The sequence below is a fragment of the Zosterops lateralis genome (assembly GCF_965231275.1).
Source record: "Zosterops lateralis genome assembly, chromosome: 33".
Classification (NCBI taxonomy): domain Eukaryota; kingdom Metazoa; phylum Chordata; class Aves; order Passeriformes; family Zosteropidae; genus Zosterops; species Zosterops lateralis.
Window position 1 is genome coordinate 3,111,471 of NC_139793.1, and position 15,730 is coordinate 3,127,200.

Below are 15,730 nucleotides of genomic sequence, written 5' to 3' on the forward strand. Positions count from 1 at the left end.
GAGGAGAACTTTTGGGGGTGTCCATACGGGGGGGGGGAGGGGCGCTCTCAGAGCTGTGTTTGTGTGGGGGAGGGGAGGGCGGGGGGAGGGGAGGGGAGGAGGGGGTCCCGCTCGGGGCTGTTTTTGGGGATGTTTTGGCCGCCGGGGGCTGATCCTGACCCTGCCCGTCCCCTCTCGGGGGTCTCTCCTCTCAGCCCCCCCGCAGGATGGCCGAGGGCTGGGCCGAGTGCCCGGCGCTGGGCCCGGGCTGGCAGCGCCGCGAAGCCTTTCGGAAATCCGGGGCCACCAGCGGCCGCAGCGACACCTACTACAGGAGGTGCCCCTTCTCCTGCTCCCCCCCAAAAAAACCCCAAAAACACCCTCACAGCGCCGGTTCAGCCCTTTCCCCCTCATCCCACATCCATGGGGGCTTCACCCTGAGCTCCCCCCACCCCCTTTTCTGTTCCAGAGCCCCTCACCCATCACCCCCTCCCGCAGCCACTTCAGTGCCCCTTTCCCCAAATATTTTCAGTCCTCTCATTTATTTCCAGGCTGTTTTGGGGCTCGGGGGGGCCTTTTTGAGGTCACAGGGGGAGTTTTTTGGGGTCCCTTAAGCTCTGTTTGGTTCCCCCCTCCCTTTCCATTCTCCCACTGTTTTTCTTCGGCATTTGGGGGCTCTCCCAGGGTTTTTGGGTCCCTTTTTATGGGGTTTTGGGTTCCTTTCCTGGGGTTTTGGGTCTTCTTCCCTTTCCCAAGGTTTAGGTCCCTTCCCCGAGGTTTTGGGTCCCTTCCCCAAATTTTTTGGGCTCTTTTGTGGGATTTCGGGTCCCTTTCCCAAGGTTTTGGGTCCCCTCCCCAGGATTTTTCGATCCCTTTTCCCGGGATTTTTGAGGCCCCCCCCCAGGGTTTTTGGTCCCTTTCCCAAGGTTTTGAGTCCCCCTTTCCCGGGATTTTTGGGATCCCCTCTCCGAGGTTTTGAGGCCCCGTCCTCAGGATTTTTGGGTCCCCTTTTCCCGGGATTTTTGGGGTCCCTTCCCCGGGATTTTTACGCCCTCCTCCCTGGGATTTTGGCTCCTTTTCCCGGGATTTTTGGGGTCTCTTTGCCGAAATTTTGCCCCCCCTGTAACCCGAGCTCCCCGGCAGCCCCACAGGGCAGAAGTTCCGCAGTAAAATCGAGCTGAGGCGGTTCCTTGGCCCCGGGCACGACCTGAGCAACTTCGACTTCAAATCGGGATTGGAGCGGCCCAGCCCCGCCCGGGTACGGGGAGGGGCCCAAAAACCGGGGGAGGGGCCCTAAAACCGGGGGAGGGTCCTAAAAACCGGGGGAGGGGCCCCAAAAACCGGGGGAGGGGCCCCAAAAACCGGGGGAGGGGTCACAGAAATCCCCCAAAAAACCTGGGGAGGGAAACCTGGAGCTCTCCGGGGTGGGGGGAGCCCCATAACAAGAAAGGAATTTGGGGTGGAATAAAGAGATGGGGCAAAAGGGGCTCCTCAAAGTGAGGGAAATGAGGAGACCCTAAATTGGGGAGGGGGGAACAAGGGGTGCTTAAATTGGGGAAAAACAGTAATGGGGGTTTTGGAGTCCCAGGGGTTTGAGGGGTCTTAAATTTGGGCATCTTGGGGTTTTTCGGGGGGGATGTTTTACCTCAAAATTTGCTGGTTTTGTGGTGATTTGACCCCAAATTTGGGGTTAAACCAGCCCAAAATCAGTTCAGAACCCTCAAATTTGGGCTGGAATCCTGCCCCAAACCTCTCAAATTTTGGGTAAAACCCCCTCAGATAACACCCAACCCCCCAGATTTGGGGAGACGTGAGGAGGGGGTCACTGAGTGTTCTCCCTCCACCCTGTGACCCCCCATTTTCTGCCTTTCAGACCAAGAAGAGCCCCAAATGGCGCCTGCCCCCCGCGCCCCTCCCGGAGCCCCCCAAAATCATCAAAACGGAGGAGGGGGTGCTGGTGGGCGTGGCCGAGACAGAGAAAACCCCGCCCCTCAAGCAGGAGGTCACGCCCATCCCCATCCAAGCCCCGCCCATTCCCGGCCAGGCTCTGGAAGTTCAGGCCACGCCCCCGTCGGAGCCCCACCCCCTGCGCAGAACCCGGAAGCGGCCGCCCCTGGAGCCCCCCCAGGATGGGGTGGTGGCGTAAGTGGGGGAGTGGGGAGGGGGTCCCTGGGGGGTCGTGGGGGTCCCCCAGGCAGGGTTGGGGGTCTCAGGAGCACGGGGTGCCCCTTGGAGGGAGGGATTGGGGTCCCTGGGGGAGGTTTGGGGGGTCCCCCAGGTAGGGGTGGGGGTCCTCCAGGGTGGGTGGGGGTTCTCTGGAACTCTTGGTGTAGGGAGGGGGTCCCAGGAGCTGGAGGTGACCCCAAGAGGGAGGGATTGGGGTCCCTGGGGGAAGTTTGGGGGGGTCCCTGGGGAGGAATTCAGAGTAGGGGGTCTCTCTCAGGGGGGTTGTGGGTATTGGGGTCCCCCCTGGACCCCCCCAAAATGTCCCCCCTCCCCTGCAGGCTTTGTGCCAGCTGCCAGAGCCTCTTCCCGGGGGTGTCGCTGCCCCCCCAGCGCCGCTGCCGCTGGCTGTGCCCTGACTGCCGAGGTGAGCTTCGGCCTCAGCGCCCTCCTCCTCTTCTTCCCTGTGCTCCTCCTCGTTCTTCTCTTCCTCCCACCTCTCTCAGCTCCCTCAGAGCTTTTTCTGTTTCACCCTTTTCCTCATTTTCCCGCTCTTCTTGTTCTTTATTCCCTGGGATTTTCCCTCTCCGTCATCGTCATCATTCCCCACAGTTGCTTCAACCCCATAGTTACAATTTTATTGCTCTGAAATTTCCTGTTCTTCCTCCCTGATTCTCCCTTGCCTCCTTCTCTCTCTTTTGGGGAAATTCGGGGCCCTTTGGGCCTTTCTCGGGGAGGAAAGGAGCCTGAAGAGGCTGAAGGGTTTGGGAGGGGGCTCAGGGGGAGACCCCAGGAAATTTGGGGTGACCTTGACCCCCTTTCTCCATCTCCCCCCAGCCCAGAGACGCGACTTCAACCGTGAGCAGCGATACTACAAGGTACCCCAAAACCCTCAGGGGGGTAAATCCTGCCCCTGGGTGTCCCCAAAACCCTCAGGGGGGTAAATCCTGCCCCTGGGTGTCCCCAAAACCCTCAGGGGGGTAAATCCTGCCCCTGGGTGTCCCCAAAACCTTCAGGGGGGTAAATCCTGCCCCTGGGTGTCCCCAAAACCCTCAGGGGGAAAAGTCAAACTCCTGGGTGTCCCCCAAAACCCTCAGGGGGATAACTCATGTCCTTGGGTGTTCCACACATCCCTCAGGAGGATAAATTTACCTCTGGGTGCTCCCCAAAACCCTCAGGGGAGAAAAAATCAATCCCTGGGTGTTCCCCAAATCGCCCAGGGAGGCAAATCCCACCCCTGGTTGTTCCCCCCATCCCTCAGGGGGTACAAATCCCACCCCTGGTTGTCCCCCCCATCCCTCAGGGGGTCTGTGCAGCCCCCTGACCCCGTGTCCCCACAGAGGGTGGGCTGTGGCTCGTGCCAGGCGTGTCTGATCCCCGAGGACTGCGGCATCTGCAGCGCCTGCGCCCGCAGCCCCCCCGGGGGTCCCTCCTCGGGGCCCGGCCGCGCCCCCAAGTGCCTCCTGCGCCGCTGCCTGCGCATCGTCAAAAAGGTACAGCACTCCCCGGGTGTTGTCACCCCTCTTGGTGTCATTGTCACCTCCCTTGGTGTCACTGTCACCCCCTCGGTGTCGCTGTCACCCCCTCCAGTGTCACTGTCACCCCTCTTGGTGTCACTGTCACCCCCCTGGTGTCACCAGCATGCCCTGTCCAGTGTCACCATCACCCCTTCAATGTCATCAGCACCCCCGTGTCAGTGTCACTGTCACCCCTCTTGGTGTTACTGTCACCCCCTCAGTGTCACCAGCACCCCCGTGTCAGTGTCACCACCCCCCATGTCACTGTCCCCTCTCTCATGTCACTGTAGTGCTCTCTCTGTTTTCCCATGTTATCCCTTATTTTCTCGTGTCTTCCGTGTTACTCCTTTTTATTCCACATCCCACCCTGTGTCCCCGCAGGGCCTGGGCTGCGAGTCCTGCCTTGTCCCCCTGTCCTTCTGTCCCTTCATGTTCCTTTATATCTCCCTAGTTATCCCATATTTTCCTGTGTTATCCCATATTTTCCCATGTTACTCCATGTTATCCTGTGTCCCCACAGGGCCTGGGCTGCAACTCCTGCCTTGTCTGCTTGTCCCCTGTCCCTCTGTCCCTTCATGTTCCCCTGTATCCCTCCCTGTTTACCCGTGTTATCCCATAATATCCCCTATTATCCCATATTTTCCCGTGTAATTCTGTGTTGTCCCCGCAGGGCCTGGGCTGCGGCTCCTGCTCCGGCTGCCTGAGCACCGAGGACTGCGGCAGCTGCTGCATCTGCCTGCGCCGCCTGCAGCCCGGCCTCAAGCGCCAGTGGCGCTGCCTGCGGCGCCGCTGCCTGCGCCCCAAGGTGGGACTGTCACCCCTGTGTCACCCTGGGGTGTCCCCCCACCCCTGTGTCCTCCCAGTGTCCCCTCAGTGTCACCCACACCACCCCCTGCCTGGCCTCAGGCTGCCTGCGGCGCCGCTGCCTGCACCCCAAGGTGGGACTGTCCTCTCCCTGTGTCACCCTGGGGTGTCCCTTCGCCTCTGTGTCACCCCTGTGTCCTCCCTGTGTCACCTCAGTGTCACCCACACCACCCCCTGCCCTGCCCTGACCTTCCCATCCAGCACCAGGTGGGACCCCCGGGCACCTCCCTGCTGTCACCCTGGGGTGTCCCCCCAACCCTGTGTCCCCTCAGTGTCGCCCACACCCCCTCAGTCACTCTCTGCTCTGCCTGACCTTTGCCTCCAGCACTGGGTGGGACCCCTGGCACCTCCCCAGTTGTCACCCTGGGGTGTCCCTTCGACTCTGTCCCCTCAGTGTCACCTTGGTGTCACCCTGTCATCCCCTGCCCGGCCTCAAGCACCAGGTGGGACCTCCTGGCACCTCCCCAGTTGTCACTCTGGGGTGTCCCCCACCCCAGTGTCCCCCTGGTGTCCTCCTGGTGTCACCCACACTACCCACTGTTACCCCCTGACCTTCCCCTCCAGCTCCGGGTGGGACCCCCGGGCACCTCCCCAGTGTCACCCTGGGGTGTCCCCCACCCCAGTGTCCCCTCCTGACGCCCCCCACCCCGTTTCCCCCCTCAGAAAACCAGGGTGGCCAAGAAGACCCCGAGCCCCCGGCTGCTGACAGAGGTGAGTGTGGGACCCCCGGGGTGTTCCGAGGCGAGGGGGGACCCCAGGGTGCCCCCTCCTCACTCACCCCCATTTTCTTTCCCCCACCCCAGAAATGGAAGCCCCCCGTGGAGCGGGAGCCCAGCGACGCCTCCAGCACCAGGCACAGAGTGAGTGAGACCCCCTGGGCACACCTGGAACCCCCAGACCCCTCCCCACTGACCCCCCCACCCTCCCAGAAGCCGCTGACCAAGGGAAAGAAGAAGCAGCCGGGGCGACCCCCGAAGCCCCCTGGGCCCCGCGGGGTGAGTGACAGGCCCTGGCTCCGCCCCCTGTGTAGTAGCCCCGCCCCTCCACCCATAGCCACGCCCCTCCCAGAGCAGCTATTAGGGGCTGGGGGAGCCGTAATTCCCATAATAGAAGGGCTTTAAAAGGGGCGGTATTGGGGTGCAGGTACTGTAATTATTCTAATAGTTGTTATGTCACTAATGCTGATGTTCAAATTAGTGGGGTGCAAATACCATAATTTTCCTAACAGCTGTGCAAGCTCCTAATATTGGGATTCAGGCCTTGCAGTAATGAGGTGCAGGTACCATAATGATCCTAATTCTCGTGTTCAGGACCCAAAATAGTGAGGTGCAGATACTACAATTGTCTAAAAAGCTGTGTAAGCTGCTAATATTGAAGTTCACATTTTTCAGTAATGGGGTGCAGGTACTATAATGATCCTATGAGCTGTAACAAGACTGAATGTTGGGGTTCAGCACATTCAAACCTCACAAATATTGGGGTGTTGGTACTGTAATACTCCTAATGCTGGGGCCAGGTCGCTGTGACACCCCAAAAACTGATGGTGGGGTCTGAGCAAGCTTGGCTGTGGGGCTGGGGCACTGTAATGTCCCAAATAACAGGGTTCAGGTACCCCAAAACCCCTCAGGGCAGGGTTTGGTTACTATAATCCTAATATCTGGATCCAAGGTACCAATAGTGGGGTGTAGATACTATATTGCCCCAAATATTGGGGCTCAGATGCCTCTAATGCCTCTAATAGTGAGGCCCAGTACTGTAATGCCCCAAATAACGGAATTCAGGTACCTCAAAACCCCTCAGGGCAGGGTTTGGTTACCATAATAATCCTAATAACCCGACCCAAGGTACTGATTGAGGGGTGCAGATACCATAATACCCCAAATAACATGGCTCAGCTACCCCAAAAGCCCTCAGGGCAGGGTTTGGTTACCATAATCCTGCTAATAACCAGACCCAAGGTACCAATAGTGGGGTGCAGATACTTTAATGCCTCAAATAATGGGGTTCAGGTACTCCAGAACCTTTCAGGGCAGGGTTTGGTTATTATAATAATCCTAATATCTGGGCCCAAGGTACCAATAGTGGGGTACAAATACCGTAATGCCCTGATTACGTGGGCCCAGATACTTCTAATGCTCCTAATACCGGGGTGGCAGATATCGTAATGCCCCAAATAATGGGGTTTAGGTACCCCATAACCCCTCAGGGCAGGGTTTGATTACCATGATCTTCTTAATATCTGGACCCAGAGTAACAATAGAGGGGTGCAGATACTGTAATGCCCCAAATAACGGGGCTCAGGTACCCCAAAACCCCTCGGGGCAGGGTTTGGCTACCATAATTCTCCTAATAGCTGAACCCAGAGTACCAAAACTGGGGTGCATGTACCACAATGCTCCAAATACTGGGGTTCATACCGTAATGCCTCTAATAGCTGCTCCTTCAGACTAACGCTCCGCCGCTCGCCTGCCGTATTGCCCCTAATAGCACCGCACTTACCGTAACGCCTCTAATAGCTGCTCCCACGCTAACACCACACCCCCACTGCGGGCTTTGGGGGACAATTTGGGGAGCCCAGGGGTGACCCCCGTCGCTCTGTGCCGGCAGCGGGGGCCCCGCGGGCGGGCCCGGGCCAGCCGGCGCTGCGGGGTGTGCTCTGCCTGCCGGCGCCCGGCCGACTGCGGCGCCTGCGACTTCTGCCGGGACAAGCCCAAGTTCGGGGGGCAGAACCTCAAGCGTCAGAAGTGCCGCTGGAGGCAGTGCCTGCGCTGCGCTATGGTGGGTGCCCCTCCCTCTCCCAGTAAGGTCCCAGCGAGCCCCCAGCCATCCCCTGTGCCCCCTTTTCCTCAGCGACCCGACTCCTCCTTCGGCTGGGGAAACTGAGGCACGCGCAGAGGTCTGGGCTCCTCCCCGCCCGCCCCGGCGCTGGGTGCAGCCCAGTTTGGACCAGTATGGACAAGTTTGGGGTGGGAGGGGGTAGCTGGACTCCTGGGTCTTGTTTTTGGTGGGGAGGGGGCGTTTCCCAGGCGCCTGGGTCCTTCCTGCATTGCTTGGCTTTGGGGGTGCTCACGCTGGGTTCCTTTTTTTGGGGAGGCGGTTTGGGGGTCCCTCCTGCAGCTGGGCCCACACTGGGGGGGGTTTGTTCCTGTATTTGTGTCCCCCCACCCAAAATCCGCATCCCCCTCCCCTCGGGACTCGGGGTGCCCCACCCCCCGCTCTGAGCTCTCTCTCCTGGCGCAGAGGCGGCTGCTGCCGGTGGGGGGAGGGGCTCGCTGGGGGCCCCCCTGGAGGGGCCGCCCAGGGCCCCCCCCCGCCGCCGCCGGCCCCCCCGAGCCCCCCGCGCCCCCCGCGCCGCCGCCCGGAGCCGCCACCGCCTGCCCCGCCCCCCCCGCCAGGTAACGGGACCCCCCTTTGCTCGGGGGGACCCCAAAGTTCCTCTCCTCTTCCCCCCCTTTGCTCAGGGGGACCCAAAAATTCTCCTCTTCTCCCCCCTCTTTGGTCAGGAGGGACCCAAAAATTCTCCTCTCCCCACCCTCCTTTACTCAGGAGGGACCCCAAAATGCCCCTCCCTCTTCTCCCCCCCTTGTTTAGGGGGAACTCCAAAATTCCCCTCCCCTGCCCCCCCTTTGCTCAGGGGGACCCCAAAATTCCCTTTCCTCCCTTTCCCCTCTTTGGTCAGGGTGAACCCAAAAATTCTCCTCTCCTCCCCCCCCTTTGCTTAGGGGATACCCCAAAAATTCTCCTCTTCCCTCCCTCCTTTGCTCAGAAGGGATCCCAAAATGCTCCTCTCTCCTCTTCTCCCCCTTTGCTCAGGAGGGACCCCAAAATTCCCTTCCCTCTCCTCCCCCACCTTTGCTCAGGAGGGACCCCAGAATTCCCCTCCCCTCCCTTTGCTGTGCTTGCTTTGCTGCTTTGCTCTGCACTGACCCTCCCCCTCCCCTCCCCTTCCCCCCTCCCTCGGGGGGACCCAGGCGTCGGGGGAGGGGACACAAGTGTCCCCAATTCCCCCCCCACCCCGCGGGAGGGGTTTTGGGGGGGATCCCCCTCCCTTGTGACCCCCCAGGTTTGTGTGTGCCTCAGTTTCCCCACGGAGGATGAGGTTGGGGGTGGGGGGGGTCCTTTACAGACACCTGTGGCTTTTTTTGGGGGGGTGTGGGGGGTCCCAAGTGGATTATTGGGGAGGGGGTGGGGGGTCCCAACTGGATATTTGGGGAGGGGTTGGGGGTCCCAAGTGGATTATTGGGAAGGGGGTCTCACCTGGCTGCTGCCCCTCCCCACAGGACACGGAGGAGCCGCTGGGGGGCGCTGAGAGCGGCCCCCGACCCCTCCCGGGCCCCCCCTTGCGCCTCTGCCCCATCAAGGAGGAGGCAGGACCCCTCCCCCGCCTGGAGGTGAGACCCCCCGGCCGCCTGGGACCCCCCCTGGACACCACCTGGGACCCCCCTCTGACCCCCCCTGCCCCTCAGGACCCCCGCCTGGGGCTCCTCATCGCCTCGGCCCCCCGCCTCAAAGGAGCCCCCCCAGAGCCCAGCGTGGCCCCCCAAAGGGTGAGTGAGACCCCAAAAAACACCCCCTGAGCCTCTTTAGGGTGTTTGGGACCCCCATAACTCCCCTGCCCCCCCTTTTGCAGCCCCCCCCGGGGGATTTGGGGGTCCTGATCGCCGCCACCCCCCGCGTGAAGCAGGAGCAGCCTCAGCCCAGCGCGTCCCTGGTGCCGGTAAAGGGGGACCCTGGATTTTTTTGGGGGGGGTCTTTGGATTTTTGGGAGGTTTGAAGGGGGGGTCCTGAAGCTCTGCCTTCACCCCCAGGTGCCCCCCCGGCCTCCCCCACCCCAGCTGGTGGTGCTGGATGAGAGCGAGGAGGAGGAGGAGGAGGAGGAGGAGGAAGAGGAGCAGGAGGGAGGCAGCAGAGTGGTGAGGAAGAGGGGAGACCCTTCGGGGGGTTGGAGGATTTGGGGAGGGTCCTGGGGGGGGTTGAGGGGTTTAAGGGTTTTGGGAAGGGATTGGGGGGGGTTATGGGGGTGTTTCTGAGAAATGGGAACTTTGTGGGGCAAGGTTTTGGGGTCTTGGTGAGCTGGGAAAGGGAGTTCGGGGAGAATTCTAGGGTTTTTAAGGTCTGGAAGAATGGGAAGGTTCCTGCTGGCTTGGGGAGGTCCTGGGGGGGCTCTTGAGGGGTTTAAGGGTCTTGGGAAGGGGTTGGGGGTGTCTTTAGAGAAGGATTCTGAAGGGATTCTGAGGAATGGGAACTTTGGGGAGAGGTTTTGATGTCCTGATGAGCTGGGAAAGGGAGTCTGGGGAGAATTTTCGGGGTTTTAGGGTCTGGAAACAGAGGTGTTTAAAAGGGGGAGGTTCGTGAGGATTTGGGGTGGTCCTGGGGGGGGCTCTTGAGGGGTTTAAGGATCTTGGGAAGAGGTTGGGGATGCCCTGGGGGGGTTTAGGGGGTATTCTGAGAAACAGGAGCTTTGAAGGAGGTTTTGGGGTCCTGGTGAGCTGAGGAAAGGACTGGGAAGGATCCTGGGGTTTTTAGGGTCTGGAAACAGGGGGGTTTAGAATGGGGAGGTTCCTGCTGGCTGGGGGGTCCTGGGGGGGCTCTTGATGAGTTGAGGGGTCTTGGGAAGGGGTTGGGGATGTCCTGGGGGGCTTTAGGGGGATTCTGAGAAATGAGAACTTTGGGGGGAGGTTTTGGTGTCCTGATGAGCTGGCAAAGGGACTTTGGGGAGAATTTTCGGGTTTTTAGTGTCTGGAAGCAGAAATGTTCAGAAAGAAGAGACTGGGGGTGTTTTTGGGCTGCTCCAAGCCCACCCCCCACCCCATTAACCCCTTCCCTCCCACAGCCCTTCCCGCTACCCCCAGCTCCTCAACTCTGGCCCGGCTCCTTCTTGGAGGAACTGGCCGAAATCCCTCTCCCGGCTCACTGGGGCGTGGTGGGGGCCGAGGGGGGCCCTGGGCTGTGCCCGGCGCGGGGTCTGCGCCTGGTGCAGCGCTGTCCCCGCTCCCCCATGGCCGCCGCCGCCGTCCTGCTCAACCCGGGCCTGGCCTTTCGGGTTCTGGTGGCCCGAGGCCGCCCCGTCCCCCCCGGGCACGAGGTGCTGGCCCGGCGCCCCCCTCTCAGATCAGTCCTGGATCTGGTGGAGCTGCTCTGTGACCTCGAGGCTTACGGGCCCTGCCCGGGACCCCCGGGGAGACCCCCGGCCCCTCGGTGCCACGTCCTGGTGAGGGGAGGGAGGTGCTGCAGGCCCTGCCAGGTGTCGGCTGGGATGGGGATTTGAGGGACAGGGGAGGGGGAATTTGGGGGTTTTCTGTGAGGAAAATGTGGGGAGGAGGGAGTTTGGGAGGTGGGGAGGGAGTGGAGTGTGGGAGAAAAGGGTTGGATGGGATGGGAGTGAAAAAATGTGGGGAGAAAATGGGGGTGGCCGATGGGAAAGGAAGCAAAATTTTTGGGTGTTTTTTTTTGGGAGTGACAAAAAAGTGGGAGAAAAGGATTGGATGGGAGTGAGAAAATTTGGAGAGGAGGGAATTTGGGTGGAGAGATTGAATAGATTGTGGGAAAAAAAGGAGTGGATGGGATGGGAGTGAAAAATGTGGGGAAAGGAAGCAAAATTTGGGGGTTATTTTGGGAATGAAAAAATGTGGGGAGGAAATGGAAATTGGGAAGGCCAATGGGAAAGGAAGGAAAAAATGTTTTGGTTTTTTTTTGGGGAAAGGGGTTGGGAAGCAATGTTTGAACTGGAATTGAGGGGGTGGAGGAAATGGGGAACAAAACTGGGAGAGGAAAATGAGGGACTAAAAGCGTGGGGAAGGGGGGGGGACTAAAATTGTGGGGTGGGGAGGAGGGATTTGGGGTGTTGCACCTTTGGGGCGGGGAGTGGATTTTGGGGATGGAGCCCGAGGGTGTGGTGGGGGAGGGGCACTGGGTGGGGGGTCCCCAGGGTGGGACTGGCTCCCCCCTGGACCCCCCAAAGAGTCACTGGGAGATTCCCCCGGGTTTGGGGGGATTCAGGGGGACACCCCGATTTTGGGGACCCCCCCCCCCCCCCCAGTGGCAGCCCCTCCCCCAGTGACACCCCCAGGCTGAGGGACCCCAGCAGTGGCATTTTGAGTGGGGGGAGTCCCCAGTTTGGTACCACTCCCCCCGTTTGGTTTCCCAGGGATTTTTGGGGTGCGCCCAGCCCCCGCGTCGGTTTATTTTGGGGGGGACGTTCTGCCCCCCACCCCCCAGGTTTATGGGGACATCAGGTTTATGGGGCCCCGAGTTCGTTCGTTCTCCCAGTTTCCCCAGTGCCATACTGGGGCCCCTCCCCCACCCTCCCAGAGCTTCTATTTTTGACACTGGAACCGCCCCCCGAAATGGGGGTGCGGCCCCTTTAAGAGTCCCGCCCTCCCCCCCAATAGAGATTTAAGAGTCCTGTTTAAGCGCGGGGAGGGGGCGTAGCTGCATCAAGCCCCGCCCCTCCTTCAGGCCCCGCCCACACGCGCTTTTCACCCGTTGCTTTCTCAGGCCACGCCCTTTTATGGTAAAAGGGGCGTGGTCTGAGCTGCTTTAAGCCACGCCCACTCGCCCCCTTGCGCTGCCTTCAGGGAGTTTCGCGCCGAAGCCATAGCCCCGCCCCCTCTCCTTTGGCCCCGCCCCCTTTGGCAGAATTTAAAGAGACCGCGAGGAATTATTTTTGTTAAAAGTTAATAAAAGTTTTAAGGAGATAAAAATAAAAACATTTCTCTGTGGTCCTTGAGAAAAAGGTACCCTCCCACACACCTGAGCCCCCTCCCCAAAATGTGAGGGAGGGTCTCACCTCCCTGCCCCAAACACCTTCTCCAGCAGCCGCTGCGGGGGCGCCGCCGGGGGGGGCCGGGCTTTGCGCCCCCAAATCTCCTCCTCGGTGGGTCTTTGGGTGAAACCCCAGCTCGGGGCAGGTTTCGAGGGGTCTCCGGAGGTTTTCGGGGGGTCTTTGGCGGCTTTTTGGGCGTGGCGGGTGTAGAACCCGCCCTCCCGTTTGGCCTGGGCCACCTCGGCCCGCAGGCGCTGCGCCCTCACCTGGCGCTCGTAGCTGAGCCGCTCGCTCAGGTGAGGCCACCGGAACCCGGGCAGGTACTGAGGAGGGGGAGAGAAAAAGGTCAGGGGAGCCCTAAACCACATCAGAATCCCCCTCCCCAATATGGTTTTGGGGTGGGTAAATCCCCCTCGGCTGTTGGGGCAGGTGGGTCCAACCCCTCCCCATGGAGTCCCCCCTCCCCTAAAATAGGGACCCCCCAAATGGGTTAAAAACATCTGAGATCCCCCAAAAGGGACCCAGGTGCTCCCTACAACAGACCCAAGGTCTGGGACCCCTAAAAAGGGATCCAAGCTCCTCCTACACAGTCCTGGACCATCCAGGACCATCTGAGACCCCCCCTCCCCAAAAAAGGATCCAACTTCCACTAAAATGGTTCTGGATGATCCAAGACCCCCTGAAACTCCCCAAAACAGGATCCAGCCCCCCTAAAATGGTTTTGGACCATCCAGGACCCACTGAGATCCCCCCAGAAAAGATCCAAGTCCCCCTAAAACGGTTCTGAATCATCCAGGACCCCCCAAAAAAGGATCCAACCCCCCTCACACTGTTCTGAACCCCCCAAAAAAAGGATCCAAAGCCCTCCAACACATCCTGGACCATCCAGGACCACCTGAGACCTCCCAAAAAAGATCCAAGTCCCCCTAAATCACTTCTGAACCATCCAGGACCTCCCAAAAGGGATCCAAGCCCCCCTAACACGGTTCAGGACCATCCAGGACCCCCCAAAAAGGGGACCAAACCCCCCTCACACAGTTCTAGACCCCCAGGATCGCCCACCTTGATGCTCCAGCAGTGATGTCGGAAGGGGCTGCGGGGCCGGGGGGCCATGGGGGCCCCGTGCAGGATTTTGGCCGCTCGTTTGGCCGCTCGTTTGTCCCGAAATTCCACCCAACCCTCGGCGAAAGCCACGGCCGGGGGACCCCCCGGGCGCTGCCGCCGGCGCCGCACGGAGCCGCCTGCGGGGACAGGAGGGGAGGGGAGGGGAGAAATGAGGCTCAGACCCCCCCCCGGGGCCAGGGAGGGTTTGGTTTAAATCCGTTAAATCCGTGTTGTGAAAAACGGGGCTGGTTTTATGGGTGTTATATATTATATATTATTATATATGGTTTTTATATATATACATATATATATGTATATATAAAATTATTATTAATATAATATATGGTTTATATAATATATCAAATATATTTTGTAATATGTATCTCGTGTATTTTATAATTATATAATACATATAATTACATACGTAAATATGTATCTAATATGCATAGTAAATATGTATTATATGTTTCAATACATAATAATTATTTATATAATTGTAATTTATATAATTTTATAATTAGATAAAATATATGTATAATAAATATAAGTATATATGTATCATATATATAATATATATAACATATAGTATAGGTTTAATTATATATATAATATACACATATTATAGATACAGTACCCATAACACATACTTTATTTCTAGCTCCTATTGTCTTTGAATTAAACTTTTCAAATTTTACAAAAAAAAAAACAAAACACCTAAAACCTCGGTTTTCACAGGGTGAATCCCCCCACACACCCCAAAAGGGCACTGAACCCCCCTCCGCCCAAATTTCTGTTCCTGCAGGTGGATCGGGGACACCCAGCTCCCCCCCAGGACCCTCCAGGGACCCCCCGACCCCAATTTCTGGCGCTCTGACCCACCCAGGGACCCCCTGACACCCTGTGACTGTGAGAAGACCCCCAGAGAAGCCCCCAGAACCCCCAGGGACCCCCTGACCCAAATTTCTCGGGCTGTGACCCCCCCAGGGACCCCCTGACCCCAATTTCTCGGGCTGTGACCCCCTCAGGGACCCCCTGACCCCCCGGGGCTGTGGGGAGACCCCCAGAGAAGCCCCCTGGGCCCCGGACTCACCTCGGGGCTGGAAGAAGACCCTGCCCAGCTCCCCGTGGGGCCGCAGCAGCGCCCGCGCCTGGCGGGGCCCGAACCCCGGCGGGAGGAAGGATAAATACAGGACCCCCGGGACCACCGGCTTCGAGGGGGGCTCGGAGGGGGCTTCGGCAGCGGGGGAGCCCCCAGGACCTTCCTCTTCCTCCTCATTTTCCTCCTTTTCTTCCTCTTCCTCCTCCTTTTCTTCCTCTTCCTCCTCCTGTTCTTCCTCTTCTTCTACCTTTTCTTCCTCTTCTTCTTCCTCCTCCTCCTCCTCCTCCTCCTCGCCCGTCCCGCCCGGGTCCCGCTCGGTCCCGGCCATGGCTCCTGCAGTGGGTAGAGGGGAGTTAAAGGGAAGCGACCACCCCCAGAGCCCCCCCACCCCTTTCCAGGCTTTGCCGCAGCCCCGAATTCCCCCCGGGACCCCCAAAACCGCCCCCCGGGACCCCCCAAGGGCTCCCCGGGACCCCCCGGGCCCGGAACCCACAGCGCCGCCGGCAGCAGTCGTAAAACACCAACACGGCCGTAAAGCGCCGCTAGTAAGGGGAGGGTGAGTGGCGCAAAAGCCGTAAAGCGCGGAGGAGGGTGGTGAAGCGTTGGTGGCGTGGTTACACAAGGAGGAGGCGTGGTTACACAAGGAGGGGGGCGTGGTTATACAGTGAGGGGGCGCGGTTAGACAGGGGGCGTGGTTGATGCTTTAAGGGGCGTGGCCTGGGACGGCGCGCGCCGCGGTTTGCGCGGGAACGGCGGAGGGGGAGTTTTGGCGGGAACGGCCCCGCCCGATCTGGGACCCATTGAAACCCCCCAGTGCCCCCCCCACAGACCCCCCGGGGATCCCCGACAGCCCCCGGGACCCCCCCAGGACCCACTGACCCCCCCAAGACCCATTGAGCCCTCCCGGGGCCCATCAAATCACCCGGGGACCCGCCCCCCCGGGACCCACTGACCCCTCCAATACCCACTGACCCTTCCAGGACCCACTGACCCCCCTCCCCACCCCCCCAGGACCCATTGAACCCCCCGGGACCCACTGACGCCCCCAGCACTCACTGCCCCCCCCCGCGGTCCATCAATACCCCCCCCAGTGCCCCCCCCCCCTTGTCCCTCAGGCCCCCTCAGATCTCTCCCGGCTCAGCCCCCCCCAGTGTCCCCCCAGTGCCCCTCCATGTCCCCCTCAGCCCCCCAAATGTCCCCAGAGCCCCCCAGGATCCCCCTCACCCTCCCAGAGTCCCC

General features: G+C 60.0%; 2 protein-coding genes across 3 annotated transcripts; one reads left to right on the forward strand and one right to left on the reverse strand.

Annotated features, from left to right (window-relative positions):
* The first annotated feature begins 199 nt into the window (after positions 1–199).
* Positions 200–10,998, forward strand: LOC310921271 (uncharacterized protein). Of its 2 annotated transcripts, XR_014592101.1 has the most exons (14): positions 200–316; positions 1,123–1,237; positions 1,853–2,121; positions 2,484–2,569; positions 2,980–3,020; positions 3,483–3,635; positions 4,330–4,464; positions 5,187–5,234; positions 5,327–5,383; positions 8,990–9,070; positions 9,154–9,240; positions 9,332–9,436; positions 10,357–10,904; positions 10,981–10,998. XR_014592101.1 is itself a non-coding variant. In XM_083881388.1 (13 exons), the coding sequence occupies exons 1-13, from the start codon at positions 207–209 to the stop codon at positions 10,789–10,791; spliced, it is 1,722 nt and encodes a 573-aa protein (XP_083737514.1). In that variant the 5' UTR covers positions 200–206; the 3' UTR covers positions 10,792–10,969. The 2 variants fall into 2 exon arrangements, 1 of the variants encoding a protein (XP_083737514.1); XM_083881388.1 differs by lacking the exon at positions 10,981–10,998 and having other exon boundaries at positions 10,357–10,969.
* A 114-nt stretch (positions 10,999–11,112) lies between these two features.
* Positions 11,113–15,055, reverse strand: LOC310921138 (activator of basal transcription 1-like). The gene is made up of 4 exons (XM_083881252.1): positions 14,985–15,055; positions 14,483–14,824; positions 13,351–13,529; positions 11,113–12,611 (listed from the first exon to the last, which is right to left on the reverse strand). Exons 2-4 carry the CDS (start codon positions 14,817–14,819, stop codon positions 12,309–12,311), a joined length of 819 nt encoding a protein of 272 aa, XP_083737378.1. The 5' UTR covers positions 14,820–14,824; positions 14,985–15,055; the 3' UTR covers positions 11,113–12,308.
* Between the last annotated feature and the right edge of the window lie 675 nt (positions 15,056–15,730).

Excerpts from the sequence above, each read along its gene's own strand:
- LOC310921271 (XM_083881388.1), top strand. The coding sequence starts at position 207 with ATGGCCGAGGGCTGGGCCGAGTGCCCGGCGCTGGGCCCGGGCTGGCAG. Across the intron at positions 317-1,122 it reads AGCGACACCTACTACAGGAG|CCCCACAGGGCAGAAGTTCC; the intron begins GTGCCCCTTCTC and ends GCTCCCCGGCAG. Across the intron at positions 4,465-5,186 it reads GCCGCTGCCTGCGCCCCAAG|AAAACCAGGGTGGCCAAGAA; the intron begins GTGGGACTGTCA and ends TTCCCCCCTCAG.
- LOC310921138 (XM_083881252.1), bottom strand. The coding sequence starts at position 14,819 with ATGGCCGGGACCGAGCGGGACCCGGGCGGGACGGGCGAGGAGGAGGAG. Across the intron at positions 13,530-14,482 it reads GGTCTTCTTCCAGCCCCGAG|GCGGCTCCGTGCGGCGCCGG; the intron begins GTGAGTCCGGGG and ends CTGTCCCCGCAG. Across the intron at positions 12,612-13,350 it reads ATCACTGCTGGAGCATCAAG|TACCTGCCCGGGTTCCGGTG; the intron begins GTGGGCGATCCT and ends CCCCCTCCTCAG.